The sequence below is a fragment of the Ahaetulla prasina genome, chromosome 3 (genome assembly GCF_028640845.1).
Source record: "Ahaetulla prasina isolate Xishuangbanna chromosome 3, ASM2864084v1, whole genome shotgun sequence".
NCBI classification, from domain to species: Eukaryota; Metazoa; Chordata; class Lepidosauria; order Squamata; family Colubridae; genus Ahaetulla; species Ahaetulla prasina.
In genome coordinates this window covers 4,424,012-4,450,194 of record NC_080541.1, presented here as the reverse complement: position 1 = coordinate 4,450,194, position 26,183 = coordinate 4,424,012, and the positions used below count along the sequence as shown (strand labels likewise).

The window sequence follows — 26,183 nt, the reverse complement described above, 5'->3', positions numbered from 1 at the left end:
ATGATAGGCCTTGGACTTCCAGACAGGCTAGGGCAGGAGTCAGCAATCTGGGGCTCTGGAGCCGCATGTGGCTTTTTCATCCCTCTGCTGCGGCTCCCTGTTGCTGGTCGGCTCCACAATTGATAAGACTTTCGGTTAGGACAGGTAGAGCATCTCCTCCACGCTAGGAGGAGACTATGGTGGGGGAACCGGACTTCTGGTCGGCTCCAGAATTGAATGGGGGTTTCTGGTTAGGACTTTTGTGGCTCTTTGAGTGTTTAAGGTTGCCGACTTCTGGGCTAGGGAAAAGCTGATCTTTTTGTACCTTGCGATGAACGAAAGAGAGCTTCCGCGAGTCCCAGAGGTGTAAAAAAGTGGGTTTTTGGGAAAAAGCTCTGCTAAGATTTTTTCCTCTGGCTCTACGTTGCATGAATGAGTCTGTAGATCTTCAAAGAAAGCAGAAAAAGGTGATATTTGAAGAATTTGAAGCGTCTGGCAGCGATATTTTGCCTCAAGCCAACACTGTATGGAAAAATGCTTCTCAAAGGAATCTGTTCACCCTCTTTTCTTTTAACTGCTGCCGGTGAATAAATGCGGGTTTATTTAGACGTGATTTATCCAGAATGTTTTGAATGTATTTTTTTTAAAAGTTTTAGGGAGCTTCACCCCTGGAGGCTTTTAAGAAGAGACTGGACAGCCATTTGTCTGAAATAGTGTAGCAGGTGGCTCGACTGGAAGACCTCCAAGGTCCCTCCCAGCTTTATTCTGATTGATCGATTGATTAAAATCCCATTTCTGGAGGGGCTTTAAAATGCAACCTCTTTAGAGCTCTGAAGATGGGCAAGTTGTATTTTAGAGTTATGGAGTTGGGACCAATTCAGCATCATTTACCTGGGCTCAGAAGATCAGTTGGATGAAGTCTGCTAGGTACCAGGAAATAATAGAATCATATGGCTGGAAGGGACCTTGGAGGTCTTCTAGTCCTGCTCAAGGCAGGAGTTATTATACCATCCCAAACAAATGGCTGTCCATTTTTTTCCTTGAAAACCTCCAGCGATGGAGCAGCCACAACTCCAGGAGAAGTTGCTTAATCGTTGCCCTGTAAGGATATTATTCCTTATTTCCAGGTTGGATCTCCCTCTGAGGACCTTCCACGTGTTGCCTTCAGGTGCTCTGGAGCAGGGGTCTCCAACCTTGGCAATTTTAAGACTTGTGGACTCCAACTCCCAGAAGAAGCTCTGGGAGTTGAAGTCCACAAGTCTTAAAATTGCCAAGGTTGGAGACCCCTGGTCTGGAGAATAAGTTCACTCCCTCTTCTCGGAGACAGCCCCTCAAGTGACAGATGACAGCTCTCATGGCTCTCTCCTGACCCTTCCCTCCATTAGGCTCAACAAAGCTAATTCCATTCATCATACAATTTAGCTTCCTGGCCATTTATCCTGGTATGTTTAGAGAGAAGATAATAAATACAGTCCGACAATAGATAGACAAATGATGGGTAGGTAGGTAGATGATAAATGATAGATAAAAAGATGATAGATAGATAGATAGATAGATAGATAGATAGATAGATAGATAGATAGATAGATAGATAGATAGATAGATAGATAGATAGATAGATAGATAGATAGATAGATAGATAGATAGATAGATAGATAGATATAGATGATAAATGATAGATAGATAGATAGATAGATAGATAGATAGATAGATAGATAGATAGACAGACAGACAGACAGACAGACAGACAGACAGAAGATAGATATAGATAGATGATAAATGATAGATAGATAGATAGATAGATAGATAGATAGATAGATAGATAGATAGAGAGATAGATGATAGATAGGTAGATAGGTAGATGATAGATGATAGATAGATAGATAGATAGATAGATAGATAGATAGATAGATAGATAGATAGATAGATAGAGGTAGGTAGGTAGGTAGGTAGGTAGGTAGGTAGGTAGATAGATAGAGCTATGTTTAGATAGTAGATAATAAATATAGTCTGACAATAGATAGATGACAGATGATAGACAGTAGGTAGGTAGGTGGGTGGCTGGCTGGTTGGCTGGCTGGACAGACAGACAGACACCGTAGATAGGCAATAGATAGATTGATAGACACAGATAGATAGATAGATAGATAGATAGATAGATAGATAGATAGATAGATAGATAGATAGATAGATAGATAGATCTATCTATATGTCTATCTCTCTCTCTCTCTGTGTGTGTGTGTATAGAGAGGGAGGGAGAGAGGGAGGGAGGGAGGGAGAGAAAGAGAGAGAAAGAGATAAATGCAAGTAATAGGTAATGAAGGAAGGAGACACATCCTACAATTTCCAAGTAACAGTGGAACCCTTAGTTTTAATCAATCAAGTTGAATTGAACTGACCTGACAAAGAGTTATTGCATGCCAGAGTTGATGATCTCTTTAGAGATCATCAAGCCCAACCCCCTGCCCAATACTGAAACCCACTCCTTTAGCATCCCTGAGACGTAGTCATCTAGCATCTGATTCAACATCTCCAATCAAAGTGAGTCCCCCCCCCCTCCAGCTCCCAAGGCAGCCTCTTTCTTTAAAAACCTGCTTCCCCTTGTACGTTTAATTCTTTTCCCATCTTTGGATGGGAGACCACACAGAAATCTCTGGAACACATGCTGGATTGCAAGGCAAATGAATAAAATCCCAGAAGAAGTGAATCCCAAAGCATATCTGCTTTGTTGCAAGAGAGAGAGAGCGAGAGAGAGAGAGGGAGAGAGAGAGAGAGAGAGAGAGAGAGAGAAAGAAAGAAAGAAAGAAAGAAAGAAAGAAAGAAAGAAAGAAAGAAAGAAAGAAAGAATTGAATGAGACCTCCCTTTCTCAGATCAAAGAACCAGATCAACGTTTAGCCGAGGAAGATATCTGACAGATATAATAATAAGAAAAAAAAGCAGCTTATAAAAATGGAAGTTGTATCACTGAGGTGATGTTTATGCAGCGGGAAAGGAAAATCCGCTTAGCCCTCCTGGAAAATATTTTGGGGTTATTAGAGAGCCACGTGCTTTAGTTGAGGGTGATCATGCCTCTCTGGGCACAAGAAATGTTTTCTGAATTAATTAAAGCTTCAAAGAAAGAAAAAAACACACACCCTGTCAGCTCTCGCTCCTAATTAGCAAAGGCATCAATATCTTGTCTGGTTGGTGGGGAGTGGCAAGAATTGGTCCTAAGCTTTTTACAGAAGGGGGAGCTGGTAGAAGGCGGGAGCTGTCCTCTCTTGGGCCTTCTTTTCCTTCCCTTCTTTTCCAGCATGTCGCCTCTTTTCCCCTCCCAGTTTCTTCCAATTGTTCTTTTGGGGCAGAACTCTGAAAGTACAAAACCCGAGGCAGGACTAGAACTCACAGCCTCTTGGCTTCTAGCCTGGAGCTTTTTCCATTAGGCCAAATCAGTTCAATTTTGCAGACATATTTTTAAAAATATGGCTGCATATTTTATATCTAACTATTATATATTATAGTTATAGTTATAGTTAGTTATATCTAACTATTATATATATATAACTATTCTATCTCTATCTATCTGTCTATCTATCTATCTATCCATCTATCATCTATCTATCTATCTATCTATCTATCTATCTATCTATCTATCTATCATCTATCTATCCATCCATCCATCCATCCATCCATCCATCCATCCATCCATCCATCCATCCATCCATCTATCTATCTATCTATCTATCTATCTATCTATCTATCTATCTATCTATCTATCATCTATATTTATCTATCTATCTATCTATCTATCTATCTATCTATCTATCTATCCATCCATCCATCTATTCATCTATCATCCATCCATCTATCTATCTATCTATCTATCTATCTATCTATCTATCTATCTATCTATCTATCTATCTATCTATCATCTATGTCTATCTATCCATCCATCTATCCATCTATCATCTCTCTCTCTCTCTTATCTATCTATCTATCTATCCATCCATCCATCCATCCATCCATCCATCCATCTATCCATCTATCATCTCTCTCTCTCTCTCTCTCTCTCTTATCTATCCATCCATCCATCCATCTATCCATCCATCCATCTATCTATCCATCCATCTATCCATCTATCATCTCTCTCTCTCTCTCTCTTATCTATCTATCTATCTATCTATCTATCTATCTATCTATCTATCTATCTATCTATCTATCTATCTATCTACTGTATCTATCTATCTATCATCTATCATCCATATATATGTAGGTCTTTGGTTATTCGGGTTTTCTCCCGCGTAAAATTGGAAGTGTCTTGGCGACGTTTCGACGAAGTCTCATTTGTCATCTTCAGGCTTCAGCTTCGTACTTCTGGGAGCAATGTGTGATTGCAGCTGTTTCTTCCTTTTTAACTGCTAGTGGGGGTTTGAGTGGGGGCTTGTGAGTGCAGTGCAGCTCACCAGCTCAAATCCCCCTGCAACTCAGACTAATCTGAGCACAACCAAGCTCCCACCCAAACAGGACACACCCCCAGCCAATCAGAGCACAAAAAAACCCCATCCAATCAGAGCACAGCCAAGCTCCCACCCAATCAGTTCAAACCCCCACTAGCAGTTAAAAAGGAAGAAACAGCTGCAATCACACATTGCTCTCAGAAGCACGAAGCTGAAGCCTGAAGATGACGAATGAGACTTCGTCGAAACATCGCCAAGACACTTCCAATTTTACGCGGGAGAAAACCCAAATAACCAAAGACCTACATACAAACACCCGCGAAAACCTCAGAAAACATATATATATATATATATATATATAAATCCCTCTCCCTCTCTCTCTCTTTCTATCTATCATCTTTCTATCTATCTATCTATCTATCTATCTATCTATCTATCTATCTATCTATCTATCTATCTATCTATCTATCTACTGTATGTATCTATGTATCATCTATTATCCATATCTCTCTCTCCCTCTCCCTCTCCCTCTCCCTCTATCTCTTTCTCTAATCTATCTATCTATCTATCTATCTATCTATCTATCTATCTATCTATCTATCTATCTATCTATCTATCATCTATCTATCTATTATCTTTCCATCTCTCTCTCTCCATCCATCCATCCACCTACCCACCCAAATACACACACACACACACACACAGAGAGAGAGAGAGAGAGAGAGAGAGAGAACTCTAAGAAAAAGTATCTAGTTGAAGATGTCTTTCATTTTTGTTTGTTTGCTTGTTTGTTTGAGCCAAGGAGCACACAACGCTGCAGAACCTGAAAAGGTGCAAAAAAAATTCAAAGGATAAGGTTGCAATCAAAGGAGGAGATTCGCCTTGGTGCACGATCGTAAAACCCTTCAAAACTGCTGATCAGAGCAATTCCTTTAGCCTCCCTTCCGACTTAACGTTGCCGGCTTTTACCATTACAGTGAAGCGGGCTTTATTTTACGATCACTTATTTTTATGTTTCCGTAAGCTACCCAGAGCGTCTGGGATATGAAGTATTTAACTGAAATATATCGGCTAAATATTTACTCAGATAAATGCATGTTTGACTTGATGTGAGATGCGACTAAGGAAAATAAATAAATAAATAAATATTGAAAGGGAGCTGAAGGTGTTTCAGGCTTTTGAGCAGCCGACTGTATTTTGGATTTTTAAGTAACCACCGTGAGGTTTGCAAAACGAAAGATGCCAGGTGCCTCAAATTTCCATCCGTCCCCCCCCCCCGTTTTACTCTATCTGACAATCCTGCTTGGATTTCCAGAGGGTGCCAAAAAAATAAAAATAAAATAAAAATAAGGGTTTCTAGAGGGTGCTGAAATAAGGGTGAGTGTGGAGGATGTGTGTGGGGGGGAAGCTGCAAATGAAGATGGCTCTGGGGAATTTGTAGCCGACACAAGTCATTCCTCTGCTCTTGACTGAAGATTCAACGTGGCAGAGGAGTGCAGCAGAATATTAGGCCGACCTCAGACCGGAGGTCAACAGGCCCCAGCACCAAAGGGCTGTTTCGTTTTGCTGTCTATGGAGCTTTTCCGTCATCTAAGTAAGGGTTGTCCACGAAGTGCTTTTTTTTTTTCTCTCCAAAAGGCAACTGGGCTTTCTTGGTTTTTTCTTGAAGATGTTTCACTCCTCATCCCAATAGCTTTTCTTTAAAACAGATTAACAGAGCTGGAATATACATACATACTTGTACTGTATGTAGGAAATCTAGTCCAACCCCACTCCCCAATAGAAAACCCTACACCATTTCTGACAAATGAACATAGAACGTAGAATTCTTTATTGGCCAAGTGTGATTGGACCCACAAGGTATTTGTCTTGGTGCATATGCTCTCAGTGTACATAAAAGGAATAGAATGGAATGGAATGGAATGGAATAGAATAGAATAGAATAGAATAGAATAGAATAGAATAGAATAGAATAGAACAGAACAGAACAGAACAGAACAGAATAGAATAGAATAGAATAGAATAGAATAGAATAGAATAGAATAGAATAGAATAGAATTATTTATTGGCCAAGTGTGATTGGACCCACAAGGTATTTGTCTTGGTGCATATGCTCTCACTGTACATTTTAAAAAAACTATGCATGAATAGAATAGAATAGAATAGAATAGAATAGAATAGAATAGAATAGAAGATATAGGATATAGAAAATATGGGATAGAATAGAATAGAATAGAATAGAATAGAATAGAATAGAATAGAATAGAATAGAATAGAATAGAATAGAATAGAATAGAATAGAATAGAATAGAATAGAATAGAATAGAATTCTTTATTGGCCAAGTGTGATTGGACACACAAGGAATTTCTTTTGGTGCATATGTTCTCAGTGTACATTTTAAAAAAACTATGCATGAATAGAATAGAATAGAATAGAAGATATAGGATATAGAAAATATGGGATAGAATAGAATAGAATAGAATAGAATAGAATAGAATAGAATAGAATAGAATAGAATAGAATAGAATAGAATAGAATAGAATAGAATAGAATATACAGGATGTAGAAAATGTGTACATGGCAGTCTGGTCTCCTCATGAAAGCCTCCCATGGTGAAGCACACACAACTTCTGAAGGCAACTTCTGTTCTGTTGGTTGATTACTAGTATGATTATGGTAATTGTTGTACCTTTACTTAAAATTAAATTATGCCCAGACAACACGCTGTTCAGATAGACATGGGATTTTTTTTTAATGAAAAATGTACCAATAAAACATATATTCAAAAAAGAAAGAAAGAGAGAGAGAGAGAGAGAGAGAGAGAGAGAAAGAAAGAAAGAAAGAAAGAAAGAAAGAAAGAAAGAAAGAAAGAAATAAAGAAAGAAAGAAAGAAAGAAAGAAAGTGCAAATGGCCAGATAACTGCAAGGAATATAAATGCTTCCATCCTCTGCCATTCAGCCAGAACTGAAGAAGCTTCTTGGATGAGGAGCAAAACATCTTCAAGGAAAAACAAAGGAGTCTAGTTGCCTTTTGGAAAAAGCCTCTTTGGGTTTCATTTCAGAGTTTTGTGTAATAATAAATCAATTTAGTCTTAGGGCCACAGGCCTTCATTCTTTGTGTCCTTTGTTACTCAAATGGTGCCGATTCCGCTTATTTTTATTTGTTTGATTGATATGTATCCCGCCTTTATTATTTTAACAAATAACTAAAGACAGTGAATATATCCAGTATTCCTTCTTCTTTCTATTTTACCCAAAACATCAACCCTGTGGGGTAGGTTGGGCTGAGAGAGAAGGATTGGTTCAAAGTCACTCAACTGGTTTTCACGACCAATTGGCCCAGAAGGAAATATCTCTAAATATACTCTAAATGGAGGTGGCTAGTAGTCAAGAACATAGAAATGTATTTATTTATTTATTTATTTATTTATTTATTTATTTATTTATTTATTTATTTATTTATTTATTTTGTCACAACAATATATGTAACTATCATACAGAAAGGTTATATAGTATATAAAGGTATAGAAGAAAAGAAAAACAATAGGACAGGAACGGTAGGCACGTTTGTGCGCTTATGCACGCCCCTTATGGTCCTCTTAGGAATGGGGTGAGGTCAATAGTAGAAAGTTTTTGGATAAAGCTTTTAGGATTATGGGAAGAGACCACAGAGTCAGGTAAAATATTCCAAGCACTGATGATTCTGTTGCAGAAGTCATATTTTCTGCAATCTAGATTAAAGCGGTTGACATGAAGTTTAAATCTATTGGTTGCTCTAGTATTATTGCAATTAAAGCTGAAGTAGTCTTTAACAGGAAGGACTTTACAATAGATGATTCTGTGAGTTAAACTTAGGTCCTGTCGAAGGCGACGGAGTTCCAAGTTTTCTAAGCCTAGGATTTCAAGTCTGGTGGGAATAGAGTATTCTATTGTTTTCAGAGGAATGGAGAATTCTTCTTGTAAAATATTTCTGGACACGTTCAATTGTATTGATGTCAGAGATGTGGTGAGGGTTCCAAACAGGCGAGCTGTATTCTAGAATTGGTCTAGCAAATGTTTTATATGCTCTGGTTAGTAGTGTGGTGTTTTTGGAAAAGAAGCTACGCAAGATTAGATTTACAACTCTTAGAGCCTTTTTTGCTATGTAATTGCAGTGGGCTTTGGCACTTAGATCATTTGACATGAAAACTCCAAGATCTTTAACGGGATGGGGGTCATCTGTAAGGTAATGTCCATAGTGTGTACTTAGTTTTTGGGTTCTTTTTTCCTATATGTAAGACTGAGCATTTGCTGGTTGAGATTTGGAGTTGCCAAGTTTTAGACCAAGCGGTTAGATTACTTAGAGGTCATCTAGTCCAACCCCTATTCAAGGAAGAATCCACTGCTGTAGAGCCGCTGACAGATGACCTATTGCCTGAATGCTTATAAACAGGAAATGGCCTTTTTAAACTGTGATGGGCCACCGAATATGGATAGTCCTTGACTTACAACCATTCCTGACCCCCATGAAGCTTCCTAGAGGATCTGGGGCCCGTTCCTCTCTCTCTCTCTCTCTGCCAACCTACCTCTCAGGGTTGTTGTTCTGGAAATAAAATGTGGGGGTACCTTAAACTCCTCTGGTCCCCCACATAAGTTGCCTTGAGCTCCTGGAGGAAAAGGAGAATGTGTTTTTGCTGAAATTCTCAATCATCCAACTTCTGGCAAAGTTGCTTTTTTCCCAAAAAAAAATTTTTTATATTTTTTTTCCCTTTTGAAAACATTTCACTTGTCATCCAAGAAGCTTCTTCAGTTCAAATCATATCACGACCACAATTGATCCCAACGTTTCTGTTGCTAAGTGAGACATTTGTTAAGTGCCCCATTTTACGACCTTTTTTTTTTACCACCGTTGTTAAGCGAATGGCTTAACAGATGTTAAGTTGACAAAACGGTTGTTAAGTGAATCGGGCTTTTCCCGTTGACTGTGCAAAAGGAGGATGGCATGACTCCAGGAGAGTGCAACCGTCGTAAGTCTGTGCCAGTTGCCAAGAGGCCAAATTTAGATCGCGTGATCATGGGGAAATGCTGCAATGGTCATAAGTGTGAAAAATGGTCATAAATCACTTTTTCCAGTGCCGAAAATCTGCAGAGATTCTCAGGCATCCAGTGGTGAAATTCATTTTTTTTTACTACCGGTCCTGTGGGCGTGGCTTGGTGGGTGTGACTTGGTGGGCGTGGCAGGGAAGGATACTGCAAAATCTCCATTCCCTCCCCACTCCTGGGGGAAGGATATTGCAAAATCCCCATTCCTACCCCACTCCAAAGGATTCCCACCCCACTCCTGGGGGGAAGTATACTGCAAAATGTCAATTCCCACCCCACTCCAGGGGAAAGGATACTGCAAAATGTCCATTCCCACCCCACTCCAGGGGAAAGGATACTGCAAGATCCCCATTCCCACCCCACTCCAGGGGAAGGATATTGCAAAATCTCCATTCCCACCCCACTCCAGGGGAAGGATATTGCAAAATCCCCATTCCCACCCCACTCCAGGGGAAGGATATTGCAAAATCCCCATTCCCACCCCACTCCAGGGGGAAGAATACTGCAAAATCCCCATTCCCACCCCACTCCAGGGTGAAGGATAGTGCAAAATCCCCATTCCCACCCCACTCCAGGGGAAAGGATACTGCAAGATCCCCATTCCCACCCCACTCCAGGGGAAAGGATACTGCAAGATCCCCATTCCCACCCCACTCCAGGGGAAAGGATACTGCAAGATCCCCATTCCCACCCCATTCCAGGGGAAAGGATACTGCAAAATCCCCATTCTCTCCCCACTCCAGGGGAAAGGATACTGCAAGATCCCCATTCCCACCCCACTCCAGGGGAAAGGATACTGCAAGATCCCTATTCCCACCCCACTCCAGGGGAAAGGATACTGCAAGATCCCCATTCCCACCCCATTCCAGGGGAAAGGATACTGCAAAATACCCATCCTCTCCCCACTCCAGGGGAAAGGATACTGCAAAATCTCCATTCCCACCCCACTCCTGGGGGGAAGGATACTGCAAAATCCCCATTCCCACCCCACTCCAGGGGAAGGATACTGCAAAATCCCCATTCCCACCCCACTCCTGGGGGGAAGGGTACTGCAAAATGTCCATTCCCACCTCACTCCAGGGGAAAGGATACTGCAAGATCCCCATTCCCACCCCACTCCGGGGGAAAGGATATTGCAAAATCTGCCTTCCCACCCCACTCTGGGACCAGCCAGAGGTGGTATTTGCCGGTTCTCCGAAGTACTCAAAATTTTTTGCTACCGGTTCTCCAGAACCTGCTGGATTTCACCCCTGCATCCAGGTCACGAATGTCTCAAAGGTGCTTTTTTTTCAGGAGGCAACTGGACTTTGTTTTTTTTTTCTTTTGAAGATGTTTCACTTCTCATCCAAGAAGATTTTTTCAGTTTTTGCCTGGATAGTGGGGAATGGAGGAGCTGAAGAAGCTTCTTGGATGAGAAGCGAAACATCTTCAAAAGAAAAAATAAAGTCCGGTTACCCCTTGAAAAAAGCAACTTTGGGATGTTTTTTTCAGTGCTGTTGTAACCTCGAAGGATCCCTAAACGAAGTCGAGGACTACCTGAGTTCAGGTAGTCCTCGACTTTACAACACTTCGTTTAGTGACCGTTCAGTGACAACAGCACTGAAAAAAGTGACTTACGACCGTTTCTCACAGTTATGACCGTTGCAGCATCCCCATGATCAGAATTGAGACACTTGGCAACTGACTCATACTTACGACGGTCGTCGTGTCCCCCGGGGTCACGTGATCCCCTTTTGCGACCTTCTGGCAAACCGAGTCAAGGGGGAAAACCAGACTCACTTAACAACCGGGGGGGGGGAACTAACGTATTGACTGTGGTGGTTCACTTAGCAACGGAGGCAAGAAAGGTCGTAAAATTAATTAATTTATTTATTTATTGAATTTTTATACCGCCCTTCTCCCGAAGGACTCAGGGCGGTGTACAGCCGGAGATAAAATACAAAGTATATACAATTAAAAACAAATTAAGACCTAGCAAAATTACAGAACGGCTAATGATTAAAATTAAATTTAAAATATTTAAAAATATTAATAAAACCCCAGTTTAAAATCAAAATTATTATGCCAGTCCCGCTTGAATAAATAAGTATGTTTTTAGCTCACGACGGAAGGTCCGAAGATCAGGCACTTGACGTAGGCCAGGGGGAAGTTCGTTCCAGAGCGTCGGTGCCCCCACAGAGAAGGCCCTGCCCCTGGGGGCCGCCAGCCGACACTGTTTGGCGGACGGCACCCTGAGGAGACCCTCTCTATGAGAGCGCACGGGTCGGTGGGAGGCATAGGGTAACAGCAGGCGGTCTCGTAAGTACCCGGGTCCTAAGCCATGGAGCGCTTTAAAGGTGGTAACCAAAATCTTGAAGCACACCCGAAAGACCACAGGAAGCCAGTGCAGACTACGGAGCAGTGGTGTTACGTGGGAGCCACGAGCGGCTCCCATTACTACTCGCGCAGCTGCAAGTCTCCTTTAAGCTCGGGGCAAGTCTCCTTTAACAACGGAAACGGTTGGGCTCATTTGTGGTCGTAAGTCACTGACCTGTATGGATTAGCTGCATGGAAGTTGCTTGCGTTAAATCACATGATTTGAGAAGATTTAGCAAAGCAATTGATATCTTCTTTTTAAATAAAATGCAATTGAAGGGGAGTTACTTTCTCAAGGAAATATAATCCCAAGAGAAAGTTCCATTTGGCTTGAAGTGTTTCTCCATTGTCTCAGACATCTGACGCTTGTGTTGGTAGTCCTCGACTTACGATCGCAAGGGAGCCCCAAATTTCTGTTGCTAAGCGAGACATTCGTTAAGTAAGCTTTGTCCTGTTTTAAGACCTTTCTTGACACAGTTGTTAAAGTTAGTTGTGTAGTTAGTAACTTGGTCATTAAGTGAATCCGGCTTCCCCGTGGACTTTTGCTTGTCATTAGGTCGCAAAAGGGGAAGCGCGTGATTCCCCGGGACCATGCGGCCGTCGTAAATATGAGTCAGTTTGTCAAGCATCTGACGTTTGAGCCCATGATCGTGGGGGGATGCTATAACGGTCATAAGTGTGAAAAACGGTCATAAGTCGCTTTTTCCCAGTGCCGTTTGTAACTTTGAATGATCACCAAATGGACTGTTACAAAGTGGACGATTACCTCAGGTAGTCCTCAACTTACAGTGCTTTGTTTAGTGACCATTCGGAGTTACGACGACATTGAAAAAAAGTGATGTCTGACGGTTTTTCACATGACCGTTGCCGCATTCACATGATCAGTAAATACGAGTCGGTCTGAATTTTGATCGCGTAACCATGGGGATGCTTTGATGGTCGTAAGTGTGGAAAAACAGCCGTAAGGCCGTTGTCACTTCCAAGCGGTCACTAAATGAACCGTTGTAAGTCGAGGACTCTCTTTATACACCCCGGCGAGACCCCTTCCCATCAAAACACTCGGCCCCACCGAGTGACTTTTCCTGCTGGAAAGTTTTGCGCGTTGGAGGCTTGGAGGCGTGAATGGGACACGCACGTGTTTGGTGGAACCCGTCGTTTCGCTTTTCACAACTCTCGGCAGCCTGCTGAGGTGTGTATCCATCCAGCCACAAATCCATTTTTCTTTTGTTTCCCCCCCCCACCATCTCCCGTCCGGTGTGAAACGGCCCTCCAAATACGGAACGGGCGGTAGGTGTGGAAACAGCTGCTGCCGGGGGTGTGTGAGTGAGAACGTGGGAAGCCACGCGCTGGGTGTTTGCACGCCACGTGGACGTTGGTGGTAGATTGCTGTGTGCCGGAGAGTTGTGGTTTGTGACAGAGGGTGATGTGTCATGCTGAGAGGCGGTGTGTGTGAGTATGTGTGTGTGTGGGGGGGGGAGGTGCTGGATGTGATAAGCGCCACAATGAAAAGAGTGTGCAAGTCAGTGGCTACAAGTGAGCAGCCTTCGGAGGGAAGGAGGGAGGAGAGGAAAGTGGTGTTCAATTGCAGCTGGAGAAATTGTGTTTCTCACACTCAGGTGCGCTGAGCCCAAAGCAGCCAGGCAGAAAGTGCTGGTCCGGGCTTTATGCGCGTGCATAGTTGCACGCTAGGAGACGTGTGTGACCTTTGACAAGAAACAGAAGCCTCTGGGTCCGGCTTGCACCCTAAATTAGCTTCTATTGACTTCCCGAGATCTCCTGGTGGTCTCCTCTCCAAAAAAAAAAAAACAACCCACAAAAAAAAACCCCGAACCACCCAGGCTGGAAAGGGGGAGGGGGTGGCTTGAGACCTTAGCGAGGTGCCCTTTGGGGTGCAAACACCTGGCTGGGAGGCAGGAGAAGGAGGGCAGGAATCCGGAGTGACATCCAGGTAAGGTTCAAAGTCACTTTTTGCGGTGGGTGGGCTCGCCTCTTCTTTCTGCATTCCTTGCTGCCTTGGGGTGGGGAGGGGGGAGGAGAGGGAAGGGAGGGCCACGTATGCCGTGAGCGCTGGAGGGAGGGGGGCGTGTGAGGTTGACTGTGGTTGTGATGTTTCCTTCAGCAATATGTTGGTGATGCTTGTTTTCTCTTCCCCTCTTGTCCTCCTCTTTCTCTTTCTCTCTCTCTCTCTCTGTCCCCCTGTGTGCGCGTCTTTTTCTTTCTTTCTTTCTCTCTCTTTCTCTCTCTCTCTCTGTGTCTCTCTCTTCCCCCTTTGCACTCGCTTCCCCCTCCTCCCTCCTTTCACAGACCCTCCTCCTCCTCCATCGCCGCCTCCTCCTCCTCCTCCTCCTCCTCCTCTTCTTCTTCCTCCTTCTCTCCATCTCAGCTTGGCGCCTGGTCCTGGAAAGGCTGCCGAACCGTCCTCGTCGATCCTTTCCGGACCAAATGCTTCTGTGACCGGATCTCTACCTTCGCCATCTTAGCCCAGATCGCTGCTGACATGGTAAGTCCCTGCCAAAAAGAGCATCTCCTTGGCCAGCCGGCCAGCCAGCCAGCCAGCCAGCCAGAGCGGGAGACAAAACCTTGGCGGCTGCCCAAAAGGTGGAGGAGGAAAGAAAGAAAGGAAGGAAGGAAAGGAGGGAGGGAGGGAGGGACGGAGGGGAAAAAACAAAACAAAAAAACAAAACAACCCCACAGTCCAGCCTGTGACATTTCCAGCTTGCTCGGTGCACGCACTGCGTGTGGCAGAGTTGCGGGGTGTGTGTGTATTTGTGTGCCTGAGTGTGTGTGTGTGTCTCTCTCTCTCTCTCTCAGTGGGTGCATCGCAAAGATTAGCGCGTCGGGGCGGCCGCGATTGCATGCATGCCCAGCTAGACAAAAAAAGCAACATCTCTCTCTAGCCTTTTCCACATCTCCCAGCTGTGCGTCGGGCGTTGCACAATCTTGCACACCGCCAGGTGCGTTATCTAGGAGCGGCCGCCCCCTTTTCTCCATGGCTCGCTTTTTGGAGAACCGGTGACCTGAATAAATCGGCGGGGGGGGGGGGAGATCGTAACTGCGTTAAAATGTCACCCTCTTGTGTCTTTTGGACCCCTTTTTTCCCAGTAAAACTCTGAGCTCCTTGGAGATGGGGCGGAGGGGGGGGAAGGGGGCTGGCTGGCTTTGCTTGGGGGTGGGGGAGGGAGGGGGAAGGGTTGCAAAATGAATCAGCCCGTGCCGAAATCCTCAAGAGGGGCTCTGGGTATCCAAGGCCTCTGTTTGAGCTTTGCAGCAATGAAGGATGGGAGGCGGTGGCTTCCTTTGGTCCTTTGGAAAGAGCGCTGGATGTTCAACTCCTTTTCTCCACCGGCTGGCCCGTGTCCAGTTTCAACTTCCAAATTTGGCTCCAAGTGGTCCGAGAGACTTTTTGGTGATCTCCAAAGGCGGTGTTTTGTTTTTTTTTGGTCTCGAAGTTCTGCATGCCTTCTTCATCCTTCTCCGTCCACCCTCCTTCACCATTTTTGTGTGTGGGGGGAGAATGAACGAAAAGTGCAGGCTTTGGTCTGGCTCCAAAACATCTGGCCCCACAGATGTTTGCATGAAGGGGTGTGGATGTGGGCTTTGGCCCAGATGTGTCTTCCCAGGGAGGATGGGACGCTGGCTGGAAAGTTGGGGCAGAAGATACTGAACGGTTCAAATCGGCTCCATCAAGATCAGAAGTTTGGATGGAGGAAATGTAGATGTGGATTTATTTAAATTTTTATATTTTGGGGGGGCTTTTGTGCGTGTTTTTTTTTTTCTCAAGGTTAGCTTCGTTTCTGATTTTGCAAACTCAGCTGGTGTCCCAGGTCCAGTTGAAATTTACCCCTCTCCATCCCATCCCTTGGGCGGCTCTCAGCTTTCCATCCTTCTGGGGTTGAGTTCTTGGAAGTTCTTCTGAGGTCCTCTTCACTCTTTTCTCCTCCCTGACCAGGAAAGGTACAGAGAAGATCTTGGGGATGGGCGAGAGGAGGTTTCCTGGTAAAAAAAGGCAGGTTTTCCGAGATAGGTTTATTATTAGAAACACTAATGTATTTGGTCCACTAGTTGCCATGGAAACATCTGCACTGAAGTGGCTTTCAAAGTGCAAGGTTGTCTATGCTGGAGGGAGGCCCGAAGCCTCTGGAATTGGGGCAGGAGAAGATCTGGAAGGGTGGTGAGCAGTACGGGGTCTTTCTAACGATGCCCAAAGTGGGAACTGTCACAACATCCAAACCACCAATTTACTCCCTTGTCCCATTTCTTGGAGATTTACAAATTTATAGATTAACAAAGTTGGAAAGGATCTTGTAGGTTATCTAGTCCAACCCTCCTGCCCAGGCAAGAGACCCTACACCCTTTCGGACGGATGGCAGTCCAGTCTCTTCTTGAAAGCTTCCTGAGATGAAGCTCCCACAACTTCCAAAGGCAACTTCTGTTCTATGGGTTGATTGTTCTCACAGTCAGGAAAGTTCTCCTTATTTCCAGGTTGAATCTCTCCTTGATCAGTTTCCATCCATTATTCCTTGTTGGGCCTTCTGGTACTTTGGAAAAGAGGTTGACCGCCTTCCTCCTCTCTGTGGCAGCCCTTCAAATATTGGAAGATGCTATCCTGTCTCCCCTGGTCTTTCTCTTCACTAGACTAGACATACCCCGTTCCTGCAACCGTTCTTCACATGTTTTAGCCTCCAGTCCCCTAATCATCTTGGTTGCTCTTCTCTGCACTCTTTCTAGAGTCTCAACATCTTTTTTTTAGTGTGGGGACCAAAACTGGATGCAGTATTCTAGATGTGGTCTTACTAAGGCTTTATAGAGAGGTATTAGTACCTCACTTGATCTTGATTGGAGGGGTAAGAGGGAGGCAGGTGACCCTTACCCAAGTAAGCAAGGTTTTGCCAACTTGGTCTTTGGTTGGTCATGACCCAAGTGACCTTAAAGCTGAACCAACTCAGGAATAACCATAAATCAATGTTCTTTCCCCCCTCTGTTTTTCATGTCTTTCCCATGTTGACGTCCTTCAAGAAGTCACAACTTTTTATAGGCCTCCAAACTTCTACAGAGGAACCTAAATGGAAGGGAGGACAATTTAAGCTGCAGCTCTCCCCTCCTCAATCTTATTTCTTCCTCTCTTTTTCATTTTGGTTCATCTAAACCCTGGCGTATCATTGCAGGAATAAGCCATGATCACACTATGGCTTAGATCGTTCTTTGTCTGCTTCCCTAAGTTGAGAAGTTTCTCTTTCTCTGTTTTAGACACACACACACCACACACACACACACACACCCCTCAGCTGGTTGTGTTGCCTGAACTGAGACAAAATGTGGCTTCTGTTAACAAGGATTTATTGCAATGAACCAAGGTTCAGTTTGAAGCTGGTTTGTTACCGGTCATTTAAGGTTTACCTAAGTTAGGTCTACTTCGAGTCAGGCTTGACTTCTGAAGGTTTGGTCAAAAAAGTTGACGGGTAGAAACAGGCAGAATAGAGTTGGAAGGGACCTTGGTGGTCTTCTAATCCAGCCCCCTACTCAAGCAGGAGGCCCTCTCCCATTCTAGACAAATGGTCAATCTCTTCTTTAAAATCTGCAGTGAGAATTGACCTTACCATCCTGAGTGCTATCTTGACTTTTTTCACCATAACTTGCAAGCACTCCAACTTCAGCTGCTTCCAAATTTTGGGAAATTGTATAAAAAGGGTCTTCAGGAAACGGCTGTCGGAACTTTGGAACTAGGTCTTAAGTTGAGGACTACCTGTATCGTGAAGTGTTGCTACCACTTTATAAATCCTTATTATGATCACACTTGGAATACTGCATCTAGTTTTGGTTGCAATGATGTAAAAAAGATGTTTATTTATTTATTTATTTATTTATTTATTTGATTTTTATACCGCCCTTCTCCCGAAGGACTCACAGGCAAAAATAAAACAGACAGTACAATATACAATTTAAAATGCAATTAAAAAACTTATTTTAAAATTGGCCTGAAGTAAAAATATGCAATGAACTAAAAACCCCGTTTAAAATTAGTTAATAAGAATTTAAAATTTGATAAAATTCAATTTAAGCCAGCCCCGCGCGAATAAAAAGATATGTCTTCAGTTCGCGACGGAATGTCCGAAGGTCAGGTATTTGGCGTAAACCCGGGGGAAGTTCGTTCCAGAGTGTGTTGAGACTCTGGAATGTGGAAAGAGAAGAGCAACAAAGATGATTAGGGGACTGGAGGCTAAAACATACAATGAACGGTTGCAGGGAATTGGGTATGTCTAGTTTAATGAGAAGAAGGACTAGGGGTGACAAGATAGCAGTCTTCCAATATTTCAGGGGTTACCACAAAGAAGAGGGAGTCAAGCTCTTCTCCAAAGCACCTGAGGGTAGAACAAGAAGCAATGGGTGGAAACTAATCAAGGAGAGATGCAACTTAGAACTAAGAAGACATTTCCTGACAGTTAGAACAATTAACCAGTGGAACAACTTGCCTCCAGAAGTTGTAAATGCTCCAACACTGGAAATTTTTAAGAAGAGATTGGACAACCATTTATCTGAAATGAGATTGGGTCTCCTGCTTGAGAGGGGAATAGGACTAGAAGACCTTCCAGCTCTGCTATCCTGTTATTATTGTTCTGTAGTTATTAACAACCTCATTTGTACTTTAATACCCTTAGAAAATCACTTTACATCGTATCTGTGTTCCTACAACATCCCCAAGGAGATCCGTTAAAGATCTGGTAGCTTCATCCACGCAACAGGCTAATTTTGTTTAGTTTTATTCCCTGCTGGGATTTGTGTTTTGGTCGGTTTTGGTGGTGCTTGTGAAGATGGGCGCTTTATGGAGCGTGAATGCAGAAAAAGGAACGGAAGTGGAAATCAAATGAAGGAGATCGTACAAAATCTCCGATTACATTTTTAGCTGTATTTCTTTTCTTTGAAAAAAAATAAACAAATAAAACTTCACTTGAGAATCTCAACTTGCGACCACAACTGAGCCCAAAATATCCGTTGTTTAGTGGAGCATCGGTTAAGTGAGTTTCGTCCCATTTTAAGACATTTCTTGCCACCGTTGCTAAATGAATCACTGTGGCTGATAACTTAGTGACGCGGTCGTTAAGTGAATCGGCCTTCCCCATTGGCTTTGCTTGTCAGAAGGTCGCAAAAGGGATTGCGTGACCCCGGGAACATTGTAACGGTCATAAATATGAGTCCGTTTGGCAAGTGTCTGAATTTTGATCACATGATCATGGGGACGTGACGCGTGTGAACAATTGTCGTAAGTCGCTTTTTTTCAGTGTCGTCGTACCTTTGGTCACTAAATGAACTGTTGTACATTATTGCATTATAATATATAATTATACATTATTATAGGGGACACGGTGGCTCAGGGGCTAGGACGTTGAGCTTGTCGATCGAAAGGTCGGCAGCTCGGCAGTTCGAATCCCTGGTGCTGCCGTGTAACGGGATGAGCTCCCGTGACTTGTCCCAGCTTCTGCCAACCTAGCAGTTCGAAAGCACGTAAAAAATGCAAGTAGAAAAAATAGGGACCATCTTTGGTGGGAAGGTAACAGCGTTCCGTGCGCCTTTGGCGTTGAGTCATGCCGGCCACATGACCACGGAGACGTCTTCGGACAGCGCTGGCTCTTCGGCTTTGAAACGGAGATGAGCACCGCCCCCTAGAGTCGGGAACGACTAGCACGTATGTGCGAGGGGAACTTTTACCTTTACCTATACATTATTATACTTACATTCTGCTTATTTTATCCAATCTCTTTTTATTTGCTGCGACTTGTATATTTCAAGCATAATTATGAATTTGTGTGAACTTTTGGTTGCATGGAGCAGTTGGGATAAAAGGATGTCTAGTATACCTCAATGCCCCTTAAATCCAAAATTGCATTATTGGTGACAATTGGTGTCTCCTTTGTGTAACAATTACAGGGAGTCCTTGTCTTATAACCATTTGTTTAATGACCATTCAAAGTTGGCGAGCACCCAAATTTCAATCACATCAACATAGCGATGCTGCAACGGTTATGGGTGCAGTGACCAATCATAAATCCACAGTGCCAATGGCACTGTAACTTTGAACGGTCACTAAATGAATGGTTATAAGTCAAGGACTACCTGCATAATCCGAATTGCTGCAAATGATGTGAAATTATTTGTTGAGTTGATGGAAATTATCCTCTTCTAGTAGACGACTTCCAATTGAGTAGACGTGTCTGATATATTTTTTTTAATTTGCATTTATATCCCGCCCTTCTCCGAAGACTCAGGGCGGCTTACACTATGTCAGGCAATAGTCTTCATCCATTTGTATATTATGTACAAAGTCAACTTATTGCCCCCAACAATCTGGGCCCTCATTTTACCTACCTTATAAAGGATGGAAGGCTGAGTCAACCTTGGGCCTGGTGGGACTTGAACCTGCAGTAATTGCAAGCAGATGTTGTTAATAACAGACTGCATTAGTCTGTTGAGCCACCAGAGGCTCAGATCTTGTGTACAAGATCTGGGCAGCTACTGGTCTGTTGAGTATAAAATCTGCTAAACAGGGTTACAGGAAGACCTCGACTTATGGCCGCAATGGAGCCCAAAATTCCTGTCGCTAAGCAGAACAGTTGTTAATAGCAATAACCCTTATACTTATATACCGCTTCACAAGGCTTTACACTCTTCTCTAAGCGGTTTACAGAGTCAGCATCTTGCCCCCGACAATCTGGGTCCTCGTTTTGCTGACCTCGGAAGGACAGAAGTCTGAGTCAACCTTGAGCTGGTCAGGATTGGACAGGGGTTGGACTAGATGACCTACCAGGTCCCTTCCAACTCTGTTAATCTAATCTAATCTAATCTAATCTAATCTAATCTAATCTAATCTAATCTAATCTAGGATGGAAGGAATCAAACTCCTGGCCATGTGAGCAGAGTTAGCCTGCAATACTGCATTCTAACCACTGCGCCACTCCTGGCTCTTTGAGAGTTTTGTCCCATTTTACAACCCGTTTGCAACAGCTGTTAAGTCGATCACGGCACTTGTTAAGTGAATTATGCGGTTGTTGAGTAAATCTGGCTTCTCTACGGTCTTTGCTTGTCAGAAGGTTGCAAAAGGTGATCACATGACCCAGCAACAAGGCAACTTGTCACACGAGCCAGTTCCCGCTGTCCAAATTTTCATCACACGATCCGCTGCAAGCAGTTATAAGTTTGAGAAACGGTCGTAAGTCACTTTTTTTCAGTAATCTGAAGCCTCTGGTGGCTCAACAGGCTAATGCAGCCTGTTATTAACAGCAGCTGCTTGCAATTACTGCAGGTTCTAGTCCCACCAGGCCCAAGGTTGACTCAGCCTTCCATCCTTTATAAGGTAGGTAAAATGAGGACCCAGATTGTTGGGGGACAATAAGTTGACTTTGTATATAGTATACAAATGGATGAAGACTATTGCTTAACACTGTGTAAGCCGCCCTGAGTCTTCGGAGAAGGGCGGGATATAAATGCAAAATAAAAATAAAAAAAAATTAAAATAATAATAATAATCTTGTAACTTCAAACAATCATAACATAACATAACATAACATCAGAGTTGGAAGGGACCTTGGAGGCCTTCTAGTCCAACCCCCTGCCCAGGCAGGAAACCCTACACCATCTCAGTCAGATGGTTATCCAACATTTTCTTAAAAATTTCCAGTGTTGGAGCATTCACAACTTCTGCAGGCAAGTCGTTCCACTGATTAATTGTTCTAACTGTCAGGAAATTTCTCCTTAGTTCTAAGTTGCTTCTTTCCTTGATCAGTTTCCACCCATTGCTTCTTGTTCTACCCTCAGGTGCTTTGGAGAACAGCCCAACTCCCACTTCTCTGTGGCAGCCCCTGAGATATTGGAACACTGCTATCATGTCTCCCCTAGTCCTTCTTTTTGTTAAACTAGACATACCCAGTTCCTGCAACCGTTCTTCATATGTTTTATCCTCCAGTCCCCTAATCATCTTTGTTGCTCTTCTCTGCACTCTTTCTAGAGTCTCAACATCTTTTTTACATCGTGGCGACCAAAACTGGATGCAATATTCCAAGTGTGGCCTTACCAAGGCATTATAAAGTGGTACTAGCACTTCACGTGATCTTGATTCTATCCCTCTGTTTATGCAGCCCAGAACTGTGTTGGCTTTTTTAACAGCTGCTGCACACTGCTGGCTCATATCTAGATGGTTATCCACTAGGACTCCAAGATCCCTCTCACAGGTACTACTATTGAGCAAGGTACCACATATACGGTACCGGTGCATTTTGGGTTTTTTTGGCCTAAATGTAGAACCTTACTTTTTTCACTGTTGAATTTCATTTTGTTAGATAGCGCCCAATGTTCAAGTCTGTCGAGATCTTTCTGCAACTTGAGCCTATCTTCTGGAGTGTTGGCTATTCCTGCCAGCTTGGTGTCATCTGCAAATTTGATGAGTTCCCCATCTATCCCCTCGTCCAAGTCATTGATGAAGATGTTGAAGAGTACTGGGCCTGAAACAGAGCCTTGGGGTACTCCACTGCATACTTCCCTCCATGTGGATGTAGTTCCGTTGAGGACTACACGTTGAGTGCGGTTGGTCAGCCAGTCATAATCAGTAAATGAATGATTGTAAGTTGAGAACTCCTTGTACAGATAGTCCTTGACTTACAACCACAGTGGTGCCCAACGTTTATGTTGTGTAAGCAGGACCGTTGCTGTGAGTTTTGCCCCATTTTACAATGTTCCTTGCCATAGCTGTTAAGTGATTCACTACGGCGGTTAAGTTACTAACACAGCTGTTAAGTGAACCAGGCTTCCCCATTGACTTTGCCCGTCAGAAAGTCACGAAAGGGGATCACGTGACCCTGGGGCAGAGCAACTGGCACAAATACAAGTCAGTTGCCGAGCGTCTGAAGTTTGATCACGTGACCGTGGGGATGCTGCAATGTGAAAAATGGTCACTTTTTTCAATGATGTTGTAACTTCAAACGGTCACTTTATGAACTGTTGTAAGTCAAGGACTACCTGTACTTTAAGTCCAGATTTCACTGCCCCCCAAAGGTGCTTTTGAAAAAGAGGCAACTGGACTTCCTGCTTTTTCCTTGAAGACGTTTCGCTTCTCATCCAAGAAGCTTCTTCAACTCTGGCTGGATGGTGGGGAATGGAAGGATTGATGCTCCTTGCAGACAGCTGGTCATTTGCGTCCTTTTAGAGGGTCCTTGAGGCTTATCTTGGAGGTTTATCTGTGCCCACCGGGTCACCTGACTGGTGCAGATGGTTGGGGAGTGCAAATAGGTGTAGAACAGTTCCAAGAAGGCTCCGCACCCATTTGCACAACTCAGGTGACCCCGAGGACACAGATAAACCTCCAAGTGGCCTCAACGCCTCTCAGAAAGGATGCAAATGACCAGAATGCTCTCTGCAAGGAGCATCGATCCTTCCGTTCTCCACCATCCACTCAGAGCTGAAGAAGCTTCTTGGAGGAGAAGCGAAACGTCTTCAAAGAAAAAACGGAAAGTCCAGCTGCCTCTTGAAAAAAAAGCACCTTTGGGGACAACCATGACTTGGAGATCGGAACATCTCCACAGAGCTAGATTTGACTGGTTTTTTATTCAGAGCGATTCCAGAAACGATGATACGCCGAAGAACTTTAAACACCTGGATCTTCTCCCAGGCTCTGAGTAAGTGGCATTTGTTTAAATCATTGCCATCTGTTTATTGTTTTATGGAGATGGTTATTTTTGTGTTGCGTTGTTTTGGTGAGCCACGCAGAGGCAGTCAGGAGTTGGGCGACGCCTAAATTGAAGTAATGAATAATTGCATCTGCTTTCCACATAACGTATTGTCCAGCTTACTGCTAGTACAGGTAGACCTCGACTTGCAAGAGTTTGTTTAGTGACCTTTTCAGATTAACAGATTAACAGAGTTGGAAGGGACCTTGTAGGTCATCTAGTCCAACCCCCCACAACTTCCCCAAGCAGGAGACCCTACACCATTTCTGACGGATGGCTGTCCAGTCTGTCCAGTCCTTCAGTGATGAAGCTCCCGTTCAAAGTTACAACAGTGCTGAAAAAAAGTGACTTAAGACCATTTTTCACACTTATGACCATTGCAGCATTCATAACATAACATAACATAACAACAGAGTTGGAAGGGACCTTGGAGGCCTTCTAGTCCAACCCCCTGCCCAGGCAGGAAACCCTACACCATCTCAGTCAGATGGTTATCCAACATTTTCTTAAAAATTTCCAGTGTTGGAGCATTCACAACTTCTGCAGGCAAGTCATTCCACTGATTAATTGTTCTCACTGTCAGGAAATTTCTCCTTAGTTCTAAGTTGCTTCTCTCCTTGATTAGTTTCCACCCATTGCTTCTTGTCCTGCCCTCAGGTGCTTTGGAGAATAGTTTGACTCCCTCTTCTTTGGGGCAACCCCTGAGATATTGGAAGACTGCTATCATGTCTCCCCTAGTCCTTCTTTTCATTAAACTAGACATACCCAGTTCCTGCAACCGTTCTTCATATGTTTTAGCCTCCAGTCCCCTAATCATCTTTGTTGCTCTTCTCTGCACTCTTTCTAGAGTCTCAACATCTTTTTTATATTGTGGCAACCAAAACTGAATGCAGTATTCCAAGTGTGGCCTTACCAAGGCATTATAAAGTGATATTAACACTTCACGTGATCTTGATTCTATCCCTCTGTTTATGCAGCCCAGAACTGTGTTGGCTTTTTTAGCAGCTGCTGCACACGGCTGGCTCATATCTAAATGGTTGTCCACTAGGACTCCCAAGATCCCTCTCACAGGTACTACTATTGAGCAAGGTACCACATATCCGGTACCTGTGCATTTTGTTTTTTTGGCCTAAATGTAGAACCTGACTTTTTTCCCTGTTGAATTTCATTTTGTTAGATAGCGCCCAATGGGCTATTCCTGTGGTCACGTGATCAGAATTCAGAGGTTTGGCAGCTGGCATGTCTATACGATGATCGCAGTGTCCTAGGGTCACCTGTTCCCCTTTTGTGACCTTCTGGCAAGCAAAATCCGTGAGGAAGCCAGATTCACTTACCAACTGTCATGCTAATTTAACAACTGCAGTGATTCACTTAACAACTGCTTGCAAGAAAGGTTGTAAACTTGGGCAAAACTCACTGAACAAATGTCTCACTTAGCCACAGAAACTTTGGGTTCACCTGTGGTCGTAAGCTGAGGACTTACCTGTATTATATATTTCTATTTTTTTATCCCACCTTTACTATATATATTTTTGTCAATAATTCAAGATGTTGAACATACCTGATACTCCTTCTTTCTCCTATTTTTCCCCATAACAACAATCCTGCGAGGTGCATGGGGGTGAGCGAGAGTCACTTGCTCAAAGTCACCCAGTATGTTTTCACCCCTAAGGCAGGACTAGAACTCACAGTCTCTTAGTGATTGGCCTAATGTCACCCAGCCAGCTTTCATACTGAAGGTGGGAGTACAGCTCACAGCCTCCTGGTGATTGGTCCATAGTCACCCGGTCAGCTTTCATGTCTAAGGCGGGACTAGAACTCACTGTCTCCTAGTGATTGGTCCATAGTCACCCGGTCAGCTTTCATGTCTAAGGCGGGACTAGAACTCATTGTCTCCTAGTGATTGGTCCATAGTCACCCAGTCAGCTTTCATGTCTAAGGCGGGACTAGAACTCACTGTCTCCTAGTGATTGGTCCATAGTCACCTAGTCAGCTTTCATGTCTAAGGCGGGACTAGAACTCACTGTCTCCTAGTGATTGGTCCATAGTCACCCGGTCAGCTTTCATGTCTAAGGCGGGACTAGAACTCACTGTCTCCTAGTGATTGGTCCATAGTCACCTAGTCAGTTTTCATGTCTAAGGCGGGACTAGAACTTACTGTCTCCTAATGATTGGTCCATAATCACCCAGTCAGCTTTCATGTCTAAGGTGGGACTAGAACTCACAGTCTCCTAGTGATTGGTTCAAAATCTCCCAGTCAGTTTTCATGCTGAAGGTGGGCCGCCACCGCCACCGGGAGACAATGAATTCCAGTCCCACCTTAGACATGAAAGATGTATAAGTGAATTTGAGCCAATTACCAAGAGACTGTGAGTTCTAGTCCCACCTTCAGCATGAAGTCACCCAGTTGGCTTTCATGCTATAGATGGAACTAGAACTCACAGTCTCTAGGTGATTGGCCCAAAGTCACCCAGGTGGCTTTCATGCTGAAGGTGGGACTAGAACTCACCCTCTCTCTTTCTCTCTCTTTCTGTATCTTGTGTGTATGTGTGTTATGTATATGTACAAAGTAGATATATACATTATATATATACTTTGTGTGTGTGTGATATATATAC

General features: G+C 43.6%; 1 protein-coding gene across 1 annotated transcript in view; it reads left to right on the top strand.

Moving 5' to 3' along the window:
* Positions 1 to 26,183, top strand: part of ADGRB1 (adhesion G protein-coupled receptor B1) — a 341,354-nt gene that overhangs the window by 194,951 nt on the left and 120,220 nt on the right. Inside the window, exon 18 of the mRNA XM_058174889.1 lies at positions 14,216 to 14,354. Within this exon, the coding sequence (XP_058030872.1) occupies positions 14,216 to 14,354 (139 nt within the window). The remainder of the gene's footprint in view (positions 1 to 14,215; positions 14,355 to 26,183) is intronic.